The 17,839-nt window shown below is 39.2% G+C and overlaps 2 protein-coding genes across 5 annotated transcripts; one reads left to right on the top strand and one right to left on the bottom strand.

Annotated features, from left to right (window-relative positions):
* Positions 1-100: 100 nt before the first annotated feature.
* Positions 101-14,161, top strand: eps8l3b (EPS8 signaling adaptor L3b). 4 transcript variants are annotated; one of them, XM_077514921.1, is made up of 19 exons: positions 101-304; positions 769-870; positions 1,578-1,699; positions 2,056-2,120; positions 2,186-2,344; positions 2,699-2,848; positions 6,182-6,267; positions 6,352-6,464; positions 7,654-7,749; positions 8,060-8,169; positions 8,418-8,556; positions 8,646-8,716; positions 8,804-8,878; positions 10,299-10,444; positions 10,745-11,000; positions 13,334-13,447; positions 13,526-13,614; positions 13,689-13,821; positions 13,889-14,161. In XM_077514921.1, the coding sequence occupies exons 2-19, from the start codon at positions 833-835 to the stop codon at positions 13,928-13,930; spliced, it is 2,004 nt and encodes a 667-aa protein (XP_077371047.1). In that variant the 5' UTR covers positions 101-304; positions 769-832; the 3' UTR covers positions 13,931-14,161. The 4 variants fall into 4 exon arrangements, 3 of the variants coding, with proteins under 3 accessions (XP_077371047.1, XP_077371046.1, XP_077371048.1); XR_013282546.1 differs by having other exon boundaries at positions 101-870; positions 13,575-13,614; XM_077514920.1 differs by having other exon boundaries at positions 101-870.
* Positions 14,157-16,881, bottom strand: LOC144014722 (glutathione S-transferase Mu 4-like). Its single transcript, XM_077514927.1, has 8 exons — positions 16,720-16,881; positions 15,461-15,536; positions 15,316-15,380; positions 15,172-15,253; positions 14,865-14,962; positions 14,703-14,798; positions 14,515-14,625; positions 14,157-14,436 (listed from the first exon to the last, which is right to left on the bottom strand). The coding sequence occupies exons 1-8, from the start codon at positions 16,747-16,749 to the stop codon at positions 14,341-14,343; spliced, it is 654 nt and encodes a 217-aa protein (XP_077371053.1). The 5' UTR covers positions 16,750-16,881; the 3' UTR covers positions 14,157-14,340.
* Positions 16,882-17,839: the final 958 nt, after the last annotated feature.

The raw sequence follows: 17,839 nt of genomic DNA, 5'->3' as shown, positions 1-17,839 counted from the left end.
ATTCCAGGCATAAGGCACTTTCACAATTTTTTTTTAATCGCCTCCTCACCAAATAATTACACAACGATGATTGTTTTCTGAAGTCTTGGCAACAGATGAACCTTTGCAAGGAAACACCAGTGTTTGGAGACCTTTGGACTCATAATGATCACCTCAAATAGCGTTCCACCTTCGACAAGGAGCCAAGCCTGCTGATCTTTGATCATGATGCGTACAAGCAGGAAGTGATGGGAATAGTTTACCTTTAAGCCGTGTGAGGAATACACATTCGTATGGAATATTGCCACTGGAGCGAACTTGACAGGTAGTAAAATACCAGCGATGGTAATGTGACTTCATATTCCTAAACTTAAGTATTTAAATTTCCAATGAGTCTTATTGACATTCTTGATGTGTATTTTTGTCTTGTAGGCAAAAGTAGATGTCTTTGGTAAATAATACTCGGGCTTTATTCTGTCATGTAATCATTTGAAATGTTGAACTTTTTCATGAATAGAAAAGTAGATTTGACCTTATGTAATGTATACATTCTATTATTTTAAAAGTTTGTGGATGAGTGAAGCTTAAGCTGTTACTCATAAACTTTTAGGATTTTTTTTTTAAAGTTGTTTTCATGTGTTTAACACTTCCCAATAGGTAAACACAGCCATTCATCCAAGAGTTTATTATTAACTCACCTGTTTATTTCAAGAGTACTTGTGATATGTGGTGCAATACATCATAACATGACACACTATGAACATTATCAAATCATGTGTTCCTTTCCAGGTTTGTCGTGGAAGTGCCGTTTATAATTTGACTTGGAAAGCCACAAAAGATAAGAAGATAGAAAATGTTGGGAAACTCTCGTCCCTTTTCTTACTCCCCACGGTCAGTCATTTTCATGTCAGGTGCTAATTTGCATGATTTCATTTAAAAGATGTATCGATGGAAAACTGACTTATGCAAATGGATCGATCTCTGAAGTGCCTTCCCACCTGTCATATATAGGTTAAAAACTGAGTTATTTATTGAGTTGTTTATGAAAATGGGAGTGAGACTGTCTGCTCTTCTGCCCAACTCTTATGAAATTGTGGGACTAATTAACATAACCACACCCACACTAAGTTCCTCCACCAATGACATGATATACTTGGCTGGCGGTGGCCGAAGCAATAATCATGTCAAAGTCATTAGGTTAGCAGAGGTGCAGTGTTAGCACGGCTTATCATTAACTAACAGTTGATGCTGATAACTGATAGGCGATGCGCACGTTGCAGCATGAATTGACATGTATTCAATTTCAATTTCTAACTTTAATGTTGCCTCTGCTAGTGAAATTGCAATGGAACATCTTTGGCCGCTCACATTACGTACCTGGGGGAGGCATATGGTTAAATTAGCATATCGCATTAGCTTCCTATAAACAATATTGTATTGACGTGATTGCTCTGGGAAAATGTTTAGAGGGAGTAAAGGTGCTTTTTGATACAGTGGTTGGGAACTTGGGAATCGCCATTATGAGATTCACTTTTTCCTTTAAAAACACACAGTGTGCTGCGCACGTGTTGAATAAACGCCCTTAAATTGTTTTTCAGGGGTTTCCCGCCAGAAGAGCTCCCCCAGTCGAGGTGGGCTTTCCAACAAGATGATTCCAGGAGGTCGTCACCACAGAGCTCTCAGAGAAACGTGTCCAAATTGAATGCCAAATCCATATACAGTATGTTGACACGTGGCAAAACGGCCATTTAAGCATTTCTCCGAGTTCCATGTATTATTATGCTCTTTGTCCTTGTTTGGAAAACATGACGGCACACAAGTAGAATGAATGACTACCACTTTTTTACATCACTAGTGCTATTTTGGCAAACTAGTACAATATCCTGTTATCTGTAAAAAATTGGCCCAAAATATCTTTGCAATAGCAATGTTGCAATGTTGTTTTTATTTGGCCATCTATGACTGAAACATAACACCTTAGCTATTCACAATGCATACTCTTGCAAGCCTCGCCAATAGCATTAAGACTGGATTCGGGTTCTAGTAAATCTTGTAACTTCAACATTTTGCGCCAAGTGCAGAGAAAGGAGTACTCTGAGGTGCTGACCAAGCAGTCTGACAACCTTAACGTCAGAGTGGAGGTAAAGTCAACGACGCGTGTGCTAGTGTGCCCAAATCATCACTTAATGCTCTGACCCCCTCGTAGCACCTGCTCACCTGCGAGCTGGACGGCCATCAGCTGAACACTGTGGATGACTGTGTGGCCAAGCTCAAGAGGCTAGATGCCAAAGGTCGCCTGTGGGCTCAGGAGATGACCATGGAGGTTCAAGGAGGCTACCTGCTGCTCCTTGACACGGAGAGCAAAGTTAGTAAACACCGTCTATTCGTTTTCTACATTGCTTGTCCTCATTAGGGTCGCCATACCTATCGTGTAGCTCAGTTATGTATACTAGTCATATTTTAATATTGTCTTAATATCTAAATATCCCATTTTTGCTATAATACATATTCTACCGGTTGTAATGAATGTGATTTCCGAAAGCAAAATTAGAGTAAAGGTGCAGCAGGATGATGGAAAGAACTGTTAAAAAAAAAAAAAAAAAAAAGACAACAAATGAGAGTGCAACCTTCCTACACCAGTTTTCAGACTATGTTGTACATCTCTGCAGTATGCCTTCTTATATGGTACTGTGTAACACCTGCTTTCTTGGCTTAAAAGGCTGAGCTGGAGGTTGTCCCGCTGATCAACATCCAGCAGACCAAAGCTGTGTTGGACAGCTGCGTTTACGACTCCCTGCTGTTGGTTGTCGCCAGGGACCGCAGCAAGCGTTTCCCCCAGGTCTTCATTTTCCAGTGTGAGGAGGCTGGGGTGAGTCCTCGTCCCACAGTGGTGTTGTCCCTCAGCTCACTAAACGGGCGAGAACCTTTCAAACGGGTACTTCACTTTATTCACAGCTAGGGCTGGGACAACGCGTCGACGTCATCGATGACGTCGACGCAAAAAATACGTCGACGCAAAAAGGGCACGTCGATGTGTCACTTTTGGCGCCATCACGCAATGTCTGGGCCACCAAATATATACCAAATATACATTACCTCGCAGACAAAACACAGGGCGCAAAAAAAAAAAAAAAAAAATAGGCCGAATGTACAATGCACGTATATTGTGCACAATTACAGTGTAGCAATGGAGGGCAACGATCGTTGTGGTTTGCGGATACCCGGAAGACATGACAAGCAAGCTACGTGTACCGGCAAAAATGGAGAAAGTGTGGAGTTTTATTTTTTTTATTTTTTTTATTTTTTTATTTTTATTTTATTTTTTTTTTAAAGTTGTCGAAGTGTGTAGCAAGATAGCAATGACACAATACAATGATGTGTCTATTTTTTCTCATAGATAGATGACGCGGAAGCTGAGAAGCGTAATTGCCTCCTTTTTTCTTCCGTTGTGCGCAGCGCGAAGGGAGAGAGTTATTGAATCAAAAAATAGCAGCGACCATTAGGGCTGGGTATTGCCGCCAACCTCACGATACGCTACGTATCACGATACAGGGGCCACGATACGATACGTATTGCGATACATATGTATCACGTTTTGTTTCGTTTTTTTCAACAAAATATAGGAAAATTGGTACACAGACATGTGCCATGTTAGAGGGATCGTTCGGATTTTTTAACATGAATCTCAATTTAATCCTCACCTCCCGTGTGTGCGATCAGCACTGACTTACTCTGACAGCGTTCTGTGACACGCGTTCTGGTTCGGCGTTGGACGAGAGGAAAATAGTCCAGCAAGCTGGCTGGGGTCTCGGAAATAAAGCGTTTTTCTTCTAAAAACTATTTGTTTTCAAAAGCGTGATACATTTCCATCACAATACTCTTTCCTGAAAAAAGTCAGACGCCATTACCGCCAGCCACTACTTTTCTGTTCGTTCGTATCACTGCGCGGCGCCTTTAGAGCACTAACCGACGCACTGCAGCCAGCTCGCTGATACTTCCGCCGAAAAGGCAAACAACTTCAGGCGGAAGGATCAGCTGGCAGCAGTGCGTCAATTCGCTGTCTACAGGGCGCCGCGCAGTGATACAAACGAATAGAAAAGTAGTGGCTGCCGGTAATGGCGTCTGACTTTTTTCAGGAAAGAGTATTGTGATGGAAATGTATCACACTTTTGAAAACAAATAGTTTTTAGAAGAAAAACGCTTTATTTCCGACACCCCAGCCAGCTTGCTGGACTATTTTCCTCTCGTCCAACGCCGGACCAGAACTGGTGTCACCGAACGCTGTCAGGGGTAAGTCAGTGCTGATCGCACACACGGGAGGTGAGGATGAAATGGAGATTCATGTTAAAAAAGCCGAACGATCCCTTTAAGTTTACAAATAAATGAATGTTGATATTCTTCCTCTGCTTTCATTTTTCTTAGCAAGACACAGTGTCCAATCACTGGTGAGCTATTTTTGCATTAATTGAAGGCAATTAACTTCAAAGACGCTGCTGGTTTTTATTTTTTAGGTACAATGCAAACTGCAAAGGCAAACGTGAACTGCCTATTTAAAGTTAACGAGCAATATCGATTCGGACGCCTGCGTATCGATACGTGTATTGTAATGAGGCCCGCAACGATATATTGCCATATCGATTTTTTGAGCACACCCCGAGCGACCGTAGCAGCGAGTCCGGGGAGAAGAAACGACCTCGTAATAAGACGTCCGAAGTATGGGAGTACTTTACACCTAAAAATGCAAAGTACTTGGCATACCATAAAAGCACAACCGCGATTAAAAGGAGGCACCCGGGAGCTTCTTGTGTGGAGAAGACATCTTAAGTTTTCAACTTTTTTTTTTTTTCTTTCCTTGTTGGCAATGAGTAACCCCGTCATTCATCTAAACTGCACCACGTAACTTGTGCTCCAGCCTCGCACACAGAACATGTACCCACTGCCCGCTTTAACACACAGCCCTCACACACTCGCTTGTTTGCTGACACTTTTTTTTTTTTAAATGACACAGACACACACTCTTCAAATACACGTAAACTTTTCTTTTTCTTTTTTAATTTCTGTCTATTAATAAACAAGCAACATCCATGCCATATGAAAGGCTTTTTTCAGTGACTGGAAATATAGTCAACAAAAAAAAGGGGCAAGCCTGACAGCTGAACATGTTGAGATGCGAACATCCACTCCAACACAACACATGACTACAACACACACACCTGAGCAGATGCACACAGAAAGCGTGAGAGTGGTGGTGGAGCTGTGTTGTTTTGAAAATTGCAGCCGTCACCACTGCTGCTAGTTTTTTTTTTTTTTTTTTGTTTGTTTTTTTGTTTGTTTTTTAAATGTTGATAAGATTTTTGGTTCAGATTATGGCTTTTGCAATTTTAGTTATTAAAAGAGAGCTTTATTTCATTATTTCTTTATTGTAGGATTCCATTGCATTAGAGCTGTGTGCACTTTGTCGTATTGTTCAATAAAATTCATTTTTGAACTTGAATAAAAATATATTGTAAAGAAGAAAATTGTGTTTTACTAATGGAGATAAATTTGCATTAATTGCTATAGAGGTAAAATTATATGGAGATAATCGATAATCCAATCGAATCGCATTTAAAAGTGAATCGTTAGATTCATCGATGCATCGAAAAACTATTTTCTAGATTGATCGATTACAAATGTAATCGTTTAACCCAGCCCTATTAACAGCCTTTCACCATCTGCTGTCATCTACCATAAATTGAAGTCATTGATTTTGTGTTGATTCTTTTTTGTGTGTGTTGATTAGGGGCAGACAAAACAAGTGTTGCTTCTTTCTGTCCCCTTTCATTTCTTTTACTTTAAAGAGTGAAATAAAATTGATTTCATTTGATTTGAAGTGCTTAAAATAACAAAATGAAGACTCATTAACAGTAAAAGAAAATGCTTGATTTCAGTTGCTCCTGCTGAGCCCAACCAGTTTTTAGCTTACGGGGCGAGTCATTTTACCAAACAGGGCCAACTAGGTTTGAAATTTCTTAAGATATGTGAATGAATAGATGCCATGTCCATTTGTGCTGGCTTGAATGCAGGTGACTCTAACTCTCCAAACAAGTGGGACACACACACATGGGTACAAATTTGAAAAGAGGGCAAATATTTTTTTTCACAGCATTGTACATGGTGTTTCATGTTGTTAAGCTTCAGTATATTGTTGCTGCCTTAACAGGCAGACCTCCTCAAGAGTGACCTAGATAAGTTTGTCCAAAGGGGAAGCGGCCCTTTGGAACCACGCAGAGAGCAGCCAGTCATCAGGTACAATCGCCCAAAGTACAAACACTTAAGGGAAATCCAGTATGCGGACAAATTAAGTTAATTTGACTCCTTACTGTCTTGCAGGAGTAACCTTGAGATCATCATGGGACTTCAAGCTGCACCTCGTGCTGTGCATGGAAGAAACTCGCCACTGGCGCCAGAGCGATCTATCCCGCACTGGGCTGAAAGAGAATCTGGTAAACTTTGCACATTTTGCATTTGTAATAATCTTACTATTACGCTGAATGTAGTTGTGCCGCTTGTACTTTATCATGGTGTATTGGGAGATAATAGTGACACCTGAAGCGGGTTACTTATGTCCAGTTTTTTTTTATTTAGTTGCTTTCATTGCAGCAAATCATGCTTCATAAAGATAGGATGTTGAATTTTGGTCCACGACACAACCCAACATTTAACTCATTTGCTACCAAAAATGTAAAAATACGTTCTGGATTAACCCCTTCAGACCCATAGATGATCCCAGTGGACATGACATATTTGCATGTCTAAACCAATAAAACGAATGATTTGGATGATGTCAACACATCTAGTTCATGATTGGATCTTACATAACCATCCGCAAGTGATTTGCATGATGTTCATGTTAAAAATGTTGCATATCAGCTTATAAGTTTATAACACGTCCACATCCACAATAACAACTAAAAACATGAACAACAAAAAAATACATGTTGTTCTGATGTGGGAAAAGAGTCAAAATCAACACAAATAAATACATTTTGCCCAGCATAAAAATATGGGTCTGAAGGGACTACATATGCTTCCAATGCTTCCAACATTCTTCCAAAGATCTATGTATGTATGTATGTTTTTAATTTATTTATTATTTTTATTTTTAATGCTAGAGCATGCAGAAGGCTTTGATGCAGCCTCCTAAGAGAATGTTTGAAGCAATGGTAGTTATTACAAAAACGGCCAGCAGATGGCAGCAGAGTATAAGAGATCAACCATGGCCGTGTTGCAACAACTTATTTTCCCCACTGTTTTAAACAGATTTGTGAATAATGATGAAACATAGCTCTATTCTAATGCTAATTGCTGCAAAACGGAAACAGAAATATATATATATTTTTCCTGATGAAAGAAGAGACTCTAATCTTTCTTTTGGTAGGTTCCATGTTTTTATAGCAATCGAACACAATATTCTGTGGGCCTTGCAAAATCAGTCAAAATCCAGTAAAGCAGTCGAGAGCGATGAAGGTTGCTTCAGTGAAAATGGCTTTGAGTGAATGAGTTAAGAGCAACTGATCTATGTGAAGACAGATGTTTTGATCCAGCTGTTGTATTGGATGTGCAAGTGTGCCTAATGTTGTGGCTGCTTTTGGATGCTCTCTGCAAATACACGTTTACTCCTTCATGCTTCAGGAAGTTTCCAACAGGCTGCACCTCGTGTTGCGCAGAGAGAAAGAACCCCACCACCACCAGAGCGGCCACCCCAGCAGTGGACCCAGAGAGAACCTGGTAAGCAGACTTAAAGCACACGACACATCTTAAAAGTTGTGCTTTTATATATTTAAAAAAAAAAAAAGTTCAATTTTACCTGATTTATTTTCAGTGTTTTGAGTATGTTGTGATACATGCACCTCTACAAACTACTGTAGATGCACTTTTTGAGCATCACTATCTCTATCTGTAGGCAGAATAGTTAAATAGACCTCTGGTCTATTTAACGATTTATATTAACATAACTATATCAACATCTTAATATGTTTGCCAGGCTCTGTATGTCTTTTTTTTTTTCTCATTTCAAAAAAATCTTCTCAATTCAAAGACATTCTGGCTCCCCCTCGTTTTTACGCCCCACAAGAGGAACCTGGGTACCAGCGTGATTTCAGTAGCCCTCCAGATGTTGCCGAGCTGACAGATGTTGAGAGGAACACGGTCAGAGCTGCCATGAGAAGCAGATACATACATATAGTCATGATGATCAGACAACTGTGTGTTTAATGTTGCCCATCTGGATCCAAGCTAAATTGAATAATCATTATTAGTATAGTCCATTTAATCAGCAAATATGCCTTCCATGGCGCAATTGATGACTCTATGTCAACTTTTGACCACAAGGTGTACAAGTTACACCACTCGCTGATGTGCAAGGATTTCACCGGCTTGTGTTCACTGACGTGCAGGAGATTTTAAACCACGTTTTGAATGATTTGGAGATCTTCATGGACAAGGTGCTCGCTGCGACGTCTGCAGCTCCCCCGCAGGTCGACAAGAGCAAAAATAAAGGCATGTTTGGCAGGAAGAAGAACCCCCAGAGCCAAAGTAAAGTCTGATTCCCGCTCAATTTTCTTGACATTGTGTGACGGACTGCGCATGAAAGTTGACCTGCTCTTTTGCTGAACTGTCTTTAGCTGCCCGCAGGCCCCCTGCTCAGGAATTTATCCTCTGTCTTCAGAAAATCAAGTATGGATTCAATTTGTTGGTAAGCTAGCAGATTTGCCCCCGACTTCGACTGCAAGCACGGCATGAGTGCGTGTGTGTGACTGCAACAAGTGTGCTGTTTCAACAGGGTCAGCTGGATGGCTCGCTGGTTAACACCAGCGCCACTGAATACGTCCACTTCTTCTTCAACAGTTTAGCAACAGTGAGTGATATATCACAATATGTTCTCATCACTCTATACTTAAGTAGAAATATGTTCGTTAAAAGTGACCAGTACAAGAAGGTAATGGAAGGTACAAGTACTGATTTGGAATCCTGTACTGAAGTAAAAAAAACATAAAATAGATAACGAGTAGAGGTGGGCGTATCAATCCAAATATCAATATTGTCAGTATCAACATTGGATCCATACTGGCATTAAAATATCGATCTAGTAGTTTCGTTTCAGTTTGGCTCTTTTATGCACTTCTGCAGTTTGGCCAAACAGATAATGGGCATGTCATAGTCATGTGTTTCGATCGTGTGCAATCACGTGACTTAGTATCTCATCTTTGTAGTAGATTGCATGAACACATATGGTATTGTACTTGAAAAATATATTTTTTGGTATGTTTTATGTTTCATATTTGTTGTTACATGATAATCTTTAACATCTTGTTTATTTAGGTTGAAAAAGAAGTGGTGAAGGCAGCATTTTTAGTTATTTTTTTGTATTTGTAGTTTTTGAACACGATATGATAAAGTATTTGTTTACATTTATTTTCATATGATCACTTTGTGCACTTTAAGAATGTTAAATTATTTTGTCATGGTTGGAATGTTTCTGGGGGGAAAAACATTGCTAAAGTATTTTCTATTTATCAATTAACTTTAAAATAAATACATAAATAAACAAAAACTTAAAGGTTGAAATTTGATTGTGAATAAGCAATTCAATGATCCAGCTACCTTATTTTTTTTAGAAACTATAATCTTCAAAGATATCAGACTCAGTATCGGAGATACGTTCCCTGTATTTACCTGGTATTGGATCGATACCAAAATTTGGTGTATCACACAACACTAATAACTAGCTAACTCTTTTAGTAACTTACATACTGTTGAGAAGAAAGAAGAAAATCATGTAACTGTTGCATGTTGTTTAAGACATGGTGAATTTGGCTTGATTTTTAAAGTATCAAAACATGTTTACATAGCTTTGCTAACATAAACTTAGTAAATTAGATTGCTTAGATAGCTAATAAGAAAAACTGAAAAAAACACACACACACCTTTACTTATTAGATATGTTTTCAATTAAAAAGCCTTCAAGGAAGTCAACCTAAAAATGTTCTTTAAACTAATGTGTTCTATGCAGCCACACTAGTCTAAAGATGGTATTCTGATTAATATAGTGTTTGTGGAATAGCAATTATGATTCAGATTCCACAAACACAATATTAATCAGAATAGCATGTTTAGACCAGTGGGTATAGAACATAATTACTTACATTTTTGGGTTGACTTCTCCTTTCAGAAAAATAAAAACTCAAGTACATACTTGAAAAAAAATACTTTTATTTCAATTTTATTTGAATGAATACTATATTTTTAAAATCCCACTATGTCACCCCCCTACACAGATTCTGCCTCACTTCCATGCCCACCTGCCCCCGACCGTGATTTCCCCGCTGCTGACGGAGGCGGCGCTTCGGCTGCTCAGACAGGTGGTCACCCCGGAAGAAGACCAGCTCTGGAGGTCTTTGGGAGACGGCTGGAACATCCCCAGGTAGCGACACAGTAGGGAACACTAATATTTTTTCCTTTTAAGTATGTCAACTCCAGCTAAGAAATATGATATTCCAGGACACACCCTGATTTCAGGTGTGGACTGTTGCTATGGGAGGGAAAAGGGAAAAGCGTGTTGTTGTTTGCCTGAAACATGGAAAGCGTTTCACTTCCGAGATAACCTGGAGGTGAAAGATTGGATGCCATGGAAACACAATAACAAAGAAATGGTCATGCTATTCCCAGGAGCTTTTTCCAGTCAAGTCTCAACACCACCACTCTCATTCTATCCTCCTCACAGGTCTCGATGGCCCGATGACGCCATCCCGCCTTACATCCCAGAGTTCTACGACGGCTGGCGGCCGCCTGCCCCCCCGCACAAGCCCGCGCAAGCCCCGTATCAGAACGGCCAATTGAGCAGGAGCAGCAGCCAGCGCTTACCAGCGGGACGAGCCGACGGCAACACCAGGGAAGGTCGCGACCAAATGCGGGTCATTTATGACTTCATGGCTCGCAACAGCAGGGAGCTCACTGTTATGAAGGGGGAAGTGGTTGAGGTGAGATGATAATTGTGGTTGCCGTAGAGACAGATGTTGGTATCGTTTTGGTCAGTGATTGCTAACGATTGTTTGGGTATTGCAGTGAATTGCATAATAATAAAAGTAAGGGTGTCAAAATGAGTGAGTTACTTTAAAATTCCTTAAACGCAGTGCTTCTCAATTATTTTCTGTCATGCCCCCCCCCCCCCCCCCCCCAAGTAAGAAGAAAACATCTCGCGCCCCCACCCCCACACGACTATAAATAGTATCATTTGTCTATAAAATTGTGATAAGCACACCTCTGCATAACACTGTATCCGTATTAACGTATATGAGAATTAAAAAAAGAAATATGGACCAACTTAAAACAAAGAATAGCTTTATTAACTGTAACAGAAAAGATTTAAAGTGCATCTGAAATTAAAAAATTAAATTAAATTCTTAATTAAACTATAAACATTTTTTGACTGACCATGTCAAACCATATGATACGGAAAAATAAAATTACACAAAATCAATAAATAATGCGTTCAAACTGATCACCAACATTAACTCAGGAGCACAATATTTAAAATAAAAAATAAATAATTAATAATAATAATAAAAAAAAAAAACTTTAACCTGCAAAACATAAGTATAAAATAATTTGTACTGATTTATTTTTTTGCTGTGTGCGAAGCGCGCATGCTCAGTGCAAACAAAACTCCTACACCACCGAGCGAATGCTCCCTGCGCACACTTTGCCAATAATGATAGCGCCACTGCCCTCTAATGTAGTGGAGGTGCAATTGCACTTTATTCTAGGACAGTAAAAAAAAATAAAAAATAAAAATAAAAAAGCATGTTCCCCGAAGTCAAATGCGGCCCCCTTGATGGAGCCTTGCACCCCCCTGGGGGGGCCCGCCCCACTATTTGAGAAGCACTGCTTTAACGTAACAATTTTTTTTTAATGTGCGATTAAGGACTGCCCCTTATTTGGAAAGCCTGTACCAGGGGAATTCCAGTCGCAACAATGCAGACACATCCATGTCAAAATTTAGCAGTCATTAATTTTTCAATATTTGTGGGGACTGGATTCAAGTTGTGTTTTACAATTTTAAAAACGTGCAGAATTTCACAAGTTACATGTTAAAGGTTAGATAGCTCTTACATGTTAAAGATTAGATATCTATGAAAAGACAAACACACTGAGCTGTCACCGTCTTACAAATGCCATTATGCCATCTAGTGGCAGAACAATGACCAACACAAATCAGTATCTCACTTTTTTTTTTCTTTACAGTAAATCTTTTTAATTTTAACTCAATTTTATGAATTATTGTGAAATTACTGTATCAGACGAATAGATGCAGCCATATTTCTATTAGTTAAACATTTTTGTTTTACACTTTTATGTTTTATGTGTAGAATATGTCAAATCTAAGGTATTACAAACTAGCAGTTTTACACAAGACTAAAGAATCATTGAACAAGAATGCTTTGTTATTGTTATATAATTCATTGATTGTTCCATACCTCACCTATTGCATTGAAGTGTGGAGATGTGCAGCCAAACCTAAACCGATTCCATCTTTCTTTTACAGAAACGTGCAATTCATGTCGTTTGCGGCTGTGGATACAGAGACCACACTAATCCATTATTTATACAACTAAAACCTTTAAAATGTAATGAATTGATGGGGTTTAACCATCTCAAAATGTTAAAGCCCATCATGAAATTTCACCAGTAAATATACAAATTAAATTTAAAAACAAAAAATGGAAAGGGAGTATAAATTAAGATGAACATGTATTTTTTTTTCCAAAACAAAATATAAAACAAAACAAAAATGATATATTTCAACTCAAGGTGTCATCTTATGGAACAATTTGGATTGTAAAACAAAATCTGTACTTTTAAAAACTTGACAAAAGCTCAAATACTGGAAAATACATACAGCACAAGGACATGCTGCTGAATTATTACACAATATATAGAATTGTTACATTGAAAGCGTCTTGACCGCTCACCGTCATTTATTTTGTGTTATTTGTTGTTGATGATCTGGGGCAGATGACAAACGTTTTTCTTCTTTCTGCCCGTTTTCATTTCTCTTTTTTTTTAAGGAATGAAATAAAATTGAATTAATATGTATGAGAACGAGTATGAAAACAGGGGAAAAAATTGTTTATTGTACATTAACAGATCTAAAAGTTGCAATTAATCGTGAGTTAACTATTGAAGTCGTGTGATTACTTGCAATTAAAAATTCTAATGGCCTGACACCCCTTAAAAAAAAGTGTGCCAATAAAACTAACCTAATTAACCAATTGAGAACACCTGATCCAAGTGCTTTCTGCTCTTTCAAAAGGTGGTTCAGAGGTCCAAGCAATGGTGGCTTGTACGCAACAACCGTGCCGTGGAAGGCAACGTTCCTCAGAATGTTCTGGAGCCCGTGAGGAGTGGTTTTCCCGTGGAGGAAATGGTACGCTCACGCCGCTTCATAGGGGAGTGATTACATATTTCCATGCGGTTTCATCCATTTGTATTCACCTCGCCACAGCGCCCAACTCGCGGTCCGCCGACTCTCGACATGTTCTCTTCCCCTGCAGAGGTCAGAGCGTGGCTGCAGTACAAAGGCTTCTCCAAAATGTGAGTGGTATGATCCGGATGGGGGTCTTTGTGTTTTTCGTACACGTGATAATGTCACGATTTGTGTGGAGCAGCACCCTGGCGAGCCTCGGGGTGCTGACTGGCAAAATGCTGCTGCAGATGGGCAAAGATGAGATGAGGACTGTGTGTCCAGAAGAAGGGGCTAAGGTCTTCTTCCAGCTTCAGGCCATTAAATCAGCGATCGCAGTAAGTGGCACATATACAAATATACACAAAACAGAGACGCACTTTTATGTATTTTTTTTATTTGCAGCTTGCCAGTGAACCGTCTGGCCCGTATGATGCACGCTACTGATGACCAACCACCCTTTCACCTCAGTCTTCATCAACTGATGATCATCTGAATTTTGGTCTAATCATTTTTGTTTTGAATCCTATATGGAAAAAGTTGTGATGAAATTTATTAAACTTAAAAAAAAAAAAGTTGATCAGAAACGTTTTAAATAAGTATTGAGTGTGTTGCATTAATTTATGGACACCAAGTCATTAATTCTATGATATAAGTCAATAAAATTGCAAACTGAAAGTTTTCAACTTTAATCTGCTGCATATCACATTTTAACAGAGCAAATAAACATAGTGCCAGAGTTCCATCTTTTTCCCATTCCAGAAAAAAAAAAAAGTATTTCTGATAGTTTGTTAAAGGCTAATTGAACGGGACATTGTAGAACTTTCCTGAAGAATATTTGCACTTCAGAGACTTATTTACTCCTTCTTGTGGCCCCATTTGGCCATCTTGTTGTTGACAGGGGTCTTTATGAATCTATTGGACTTCATGTAGGCTGCAATCTTTTCGAGTCCCTGCAATGGCGATAAACGAGAAGTGATTCACTGTCACCATGAACCAAGTTGAGATAAAGAGAAGGATCTTTTGCTCGCCTCAAAACGATCCAGAAGGTCTTTGAGGTTCTTGAAGTTATCCAGGCAGTTGGGATGAAACATCCTGTGTTGGTCCAACAACTCATACATGATGAAGTCCACAAATGTAATCTGTTACAAAGAAAAATGTTTTTCACCATTGCCACATCAGTCATGACTACGTTCTGTTCAGCAAACAAACTAAACACCTTGTCACCAGCAAACCACTTTCGGTCTCCCAGAAAATTGGAGAACTGCTTGAGTACACATGGCAGCGTTTCCAGGTACTTTGGCTGCTTATTGTCCTGAAATCAAGAGGAAGTTTAGAGCCGTGGGACTTGCGTCATGTCCACTCGAGAACTGATACTCACAAAGTCGGTGTAACACAACATCACAAAGCCATTCCGGAAGTCCATGGCCTGGTTCTCCAAGATGTCCACACGGACCTTCTCATCTTCACTCTCTCCACCTGGGATCAAATGTAGGACACGTGGCTGACTAAAGACTGATGACTATTATTGGTAACTCAGGTTTAAGGGATTTGATTCAAAATAGTTGGCTTGGCTTCTGAAAACTTGAAAGTTTGAGGATAACCAGTGCTCGAGAAGGGATTGTGTTCAACCTCAGATTCTGTTTTCTAAAAAGTGTCCCATGATATTCAACGTGTACAACACTTACACAAATTGTTCTTCCGAGCAATGTATCTCATTATGGCATTGCTCTGCACTATCTTCCTTTCTCCATCCACCAGGTAGGGCAACTGTAGTGAAACATCAATCATAAAAGGTTTCGGTCATCACCAACATGTCGGTCAGCACTCACGTTGGGAAAGTCCATTCCAAGCCTGTTCTTTTCATCAAACCAGCAGCTCTTGTCATAGTTGGGAGCTGTGTGTGTGGAAAGAAGTTGACTATATGAGTGATTTGGATAAACAACAGAATCAAACGGGGGTTTTGTTGAGCCTTACCATCACCGCAAGAATAGAGCTTGTCTTCATATGTCGTCCCAGTGTACTCCAGCAGCAGGCGGATAGGCTGGGCCAACTGATAGCAATCACAAGGAGGGGATTGTTTGCTTTAGTTGTGAAAAAATGCTTAAGTAGCTTTTTCTGTCTTGCATTTACTAGCGTATGCAGAGAATGAATCTTTCCACTCTCTATTTGCTAGGATTAACTTGTCAAGGCAGTGTTCATGTTTACCATGACATAAAACTGGTCTTTCAGCTTTTGCTGAATGGATACAGACCACACTTAAACATGCTGTTAATGTATTTACTAATCCCATAAATAAGACTTGAGGTGACCCATCCCCTCATATATATATATATATATATATATGAGTTGTCCTTTTAACATGTTGGAACTTGACTATTGCACCACAAGGTGGGCCACTCATTGAAATAAATTTTAACCATATACTTATACATAAAAATAAATAACTTTCACGCCCATTGGCTAGGATTAATCACGTGGTTTTTACTGCCTTGTGAGATGTGACCTTCCAAGTCGTCATGTGATTATTCAAACAGATGAAGGCAGCGCTAGAAAAAAAATTAACTCCAAGCGCACAAATTTACAAGCAATAATCTAGACACTTTTAAAAGAGGTATATCCCCATTACATTCATAATTAAGTTAATCATAATACCTAGCATATTTTCACTTTTCAAATGTGCATCCTAGCCAATTATTCGCATTGCCAACACCTGCCTCGTATTCTGCAACTAGGTCATGATTTAAATTTATGATTATCCCTAAGTCACTGCACTTCGTTTTTTACTCTTCTATTTAGACTACATTTGCCTACTCTTAGAAGTCACAGCCATTTTTTTAAAATACTCTAATTAATCATTAACAAAAGCACCGTGTGCACTTAACGCCCTTGAAAAGTACTGTATTATGTAATACAAGTACAAACGAAGCGTACGAGTAAATACCCACGTTAACATTTTAGATAATTCTTTCATTCCGAGGTTGCATTGTTGAGTGCAAGCTGCATTGTCGTGTCCGTCACTCAAGATTGCACGCACGTCACGCAGAAACAGCACATTTTCATTAAAATGACACACATTCTTTCTATTGGCGTATGTAATTTCAAGCCCGATGAAGCCTTTTTGGATGACCACTACGTCGCCGATATAATGCCAACTTCTGCACAATAAGCGGCGACGAAGTTTAAACGCTTAACTTGTGTAATGGAAAAAATGTTTTGCAGATTACAGAACTCACCCCACGAATATCCCAGTAAGCTAGTTGCATTTTGGGTTTTGTAATTGAGTTTCGTCTTCTTGTGTCGACTGTTGCTTCTTCGAAAGGCAGCCGGGAGACTCCACAGTCGGCAGATATGAGGTGGGCGGAGTTATATTCCAAATCCTGGGTTTACGTTCCCGACATACGACGTTTGGACGTTACGCGGCATAACAACAAGAATTATGCTCAGTCTACAGTAGGCTCCTGGCTTTCATTTGATTGGATTTATATTATGACCCCCAAGTGCTTATGCATTGTACACAATTTTCACGAAAACACTCTCGGTAGTGTATGGGGTATATGCCACGGAAGAAGCGGGACGTGATTTTTCACACAGTTTATTTCCGGTCCAGGTTACGAACGCGCAACACAGGGGCACAAGGTCGGAAGTACAATTCTTTGCGACGTGTGGGCTGCGTCAAAAATACTTGTACTTCCGAATTTGTGCCCCTCGGTTGCGCGTTCGCAACCTGGACCGGAAACAAACTGATCTGCAAAATCACGTCCCGCCTCTTCCGTGGCACACACCATTCAAAAGTTTTAGGGTTACTTAGAAATTTCCGTATTTTTCATTTGTTTATTTTTTTTTTAGTTGTTCCCAACCACGTTAACATAGGTGTAAAGTGCTATACAAGTGAAACATGTATTTATTTATTTGTGTGCTCATTTATTTATTTATTCATCCTGTTATTGTTACTTTTCAAACTGTGCATAATGTTGCATCGCCTTACAATAATATCAAATGTATTTTTAGTAAAATAAAATCTCAGAGTCTTGGAAAGCTAATTTTCTTTCCTTTATTTTTAGGGTGTAAAAGGTTTTTGAACCACTCACTGTACTACTTTATTAGTTTAGATTAGTGATAAGACACCATGTTAATTGGTAAATTGAGTAAATATTAAATGTAGTGTGCACTTTTTAGCGTTTTTCTCAACACATATTAAGACTTGTATACAGCCGTATTCAGGGCATCCATAGAAGTGGAACTCTATTGTGACTCGAGGACGCACTTATTTAAAACGTTAATTTGTGGAATTAGGTTTCAACACAGACAGGGCAATGTTAAATTACCACCAACAGCAAGGCTTTGTTGGAATGT

This window comes from Festucalex cinctus, chromosome 2, assembly GCF_051991245.1.
Source record: "Festucalex cinctus isolate MCC-2025b chromosome 2, RoL_Fcin_1.0, whole genome shotgun sequence".
NCBI lineage: Eukaryota > Metazoa > Chordata > Actinopteri > Syngnathiformes > Syngnathidae > Festucalex > Festucalex cinctus.
The sequence above is the reverse complement of the archived record's forward strand: the minus strand, read 5'-3'. Positions and strand labels throughout refer to the sequence as shown.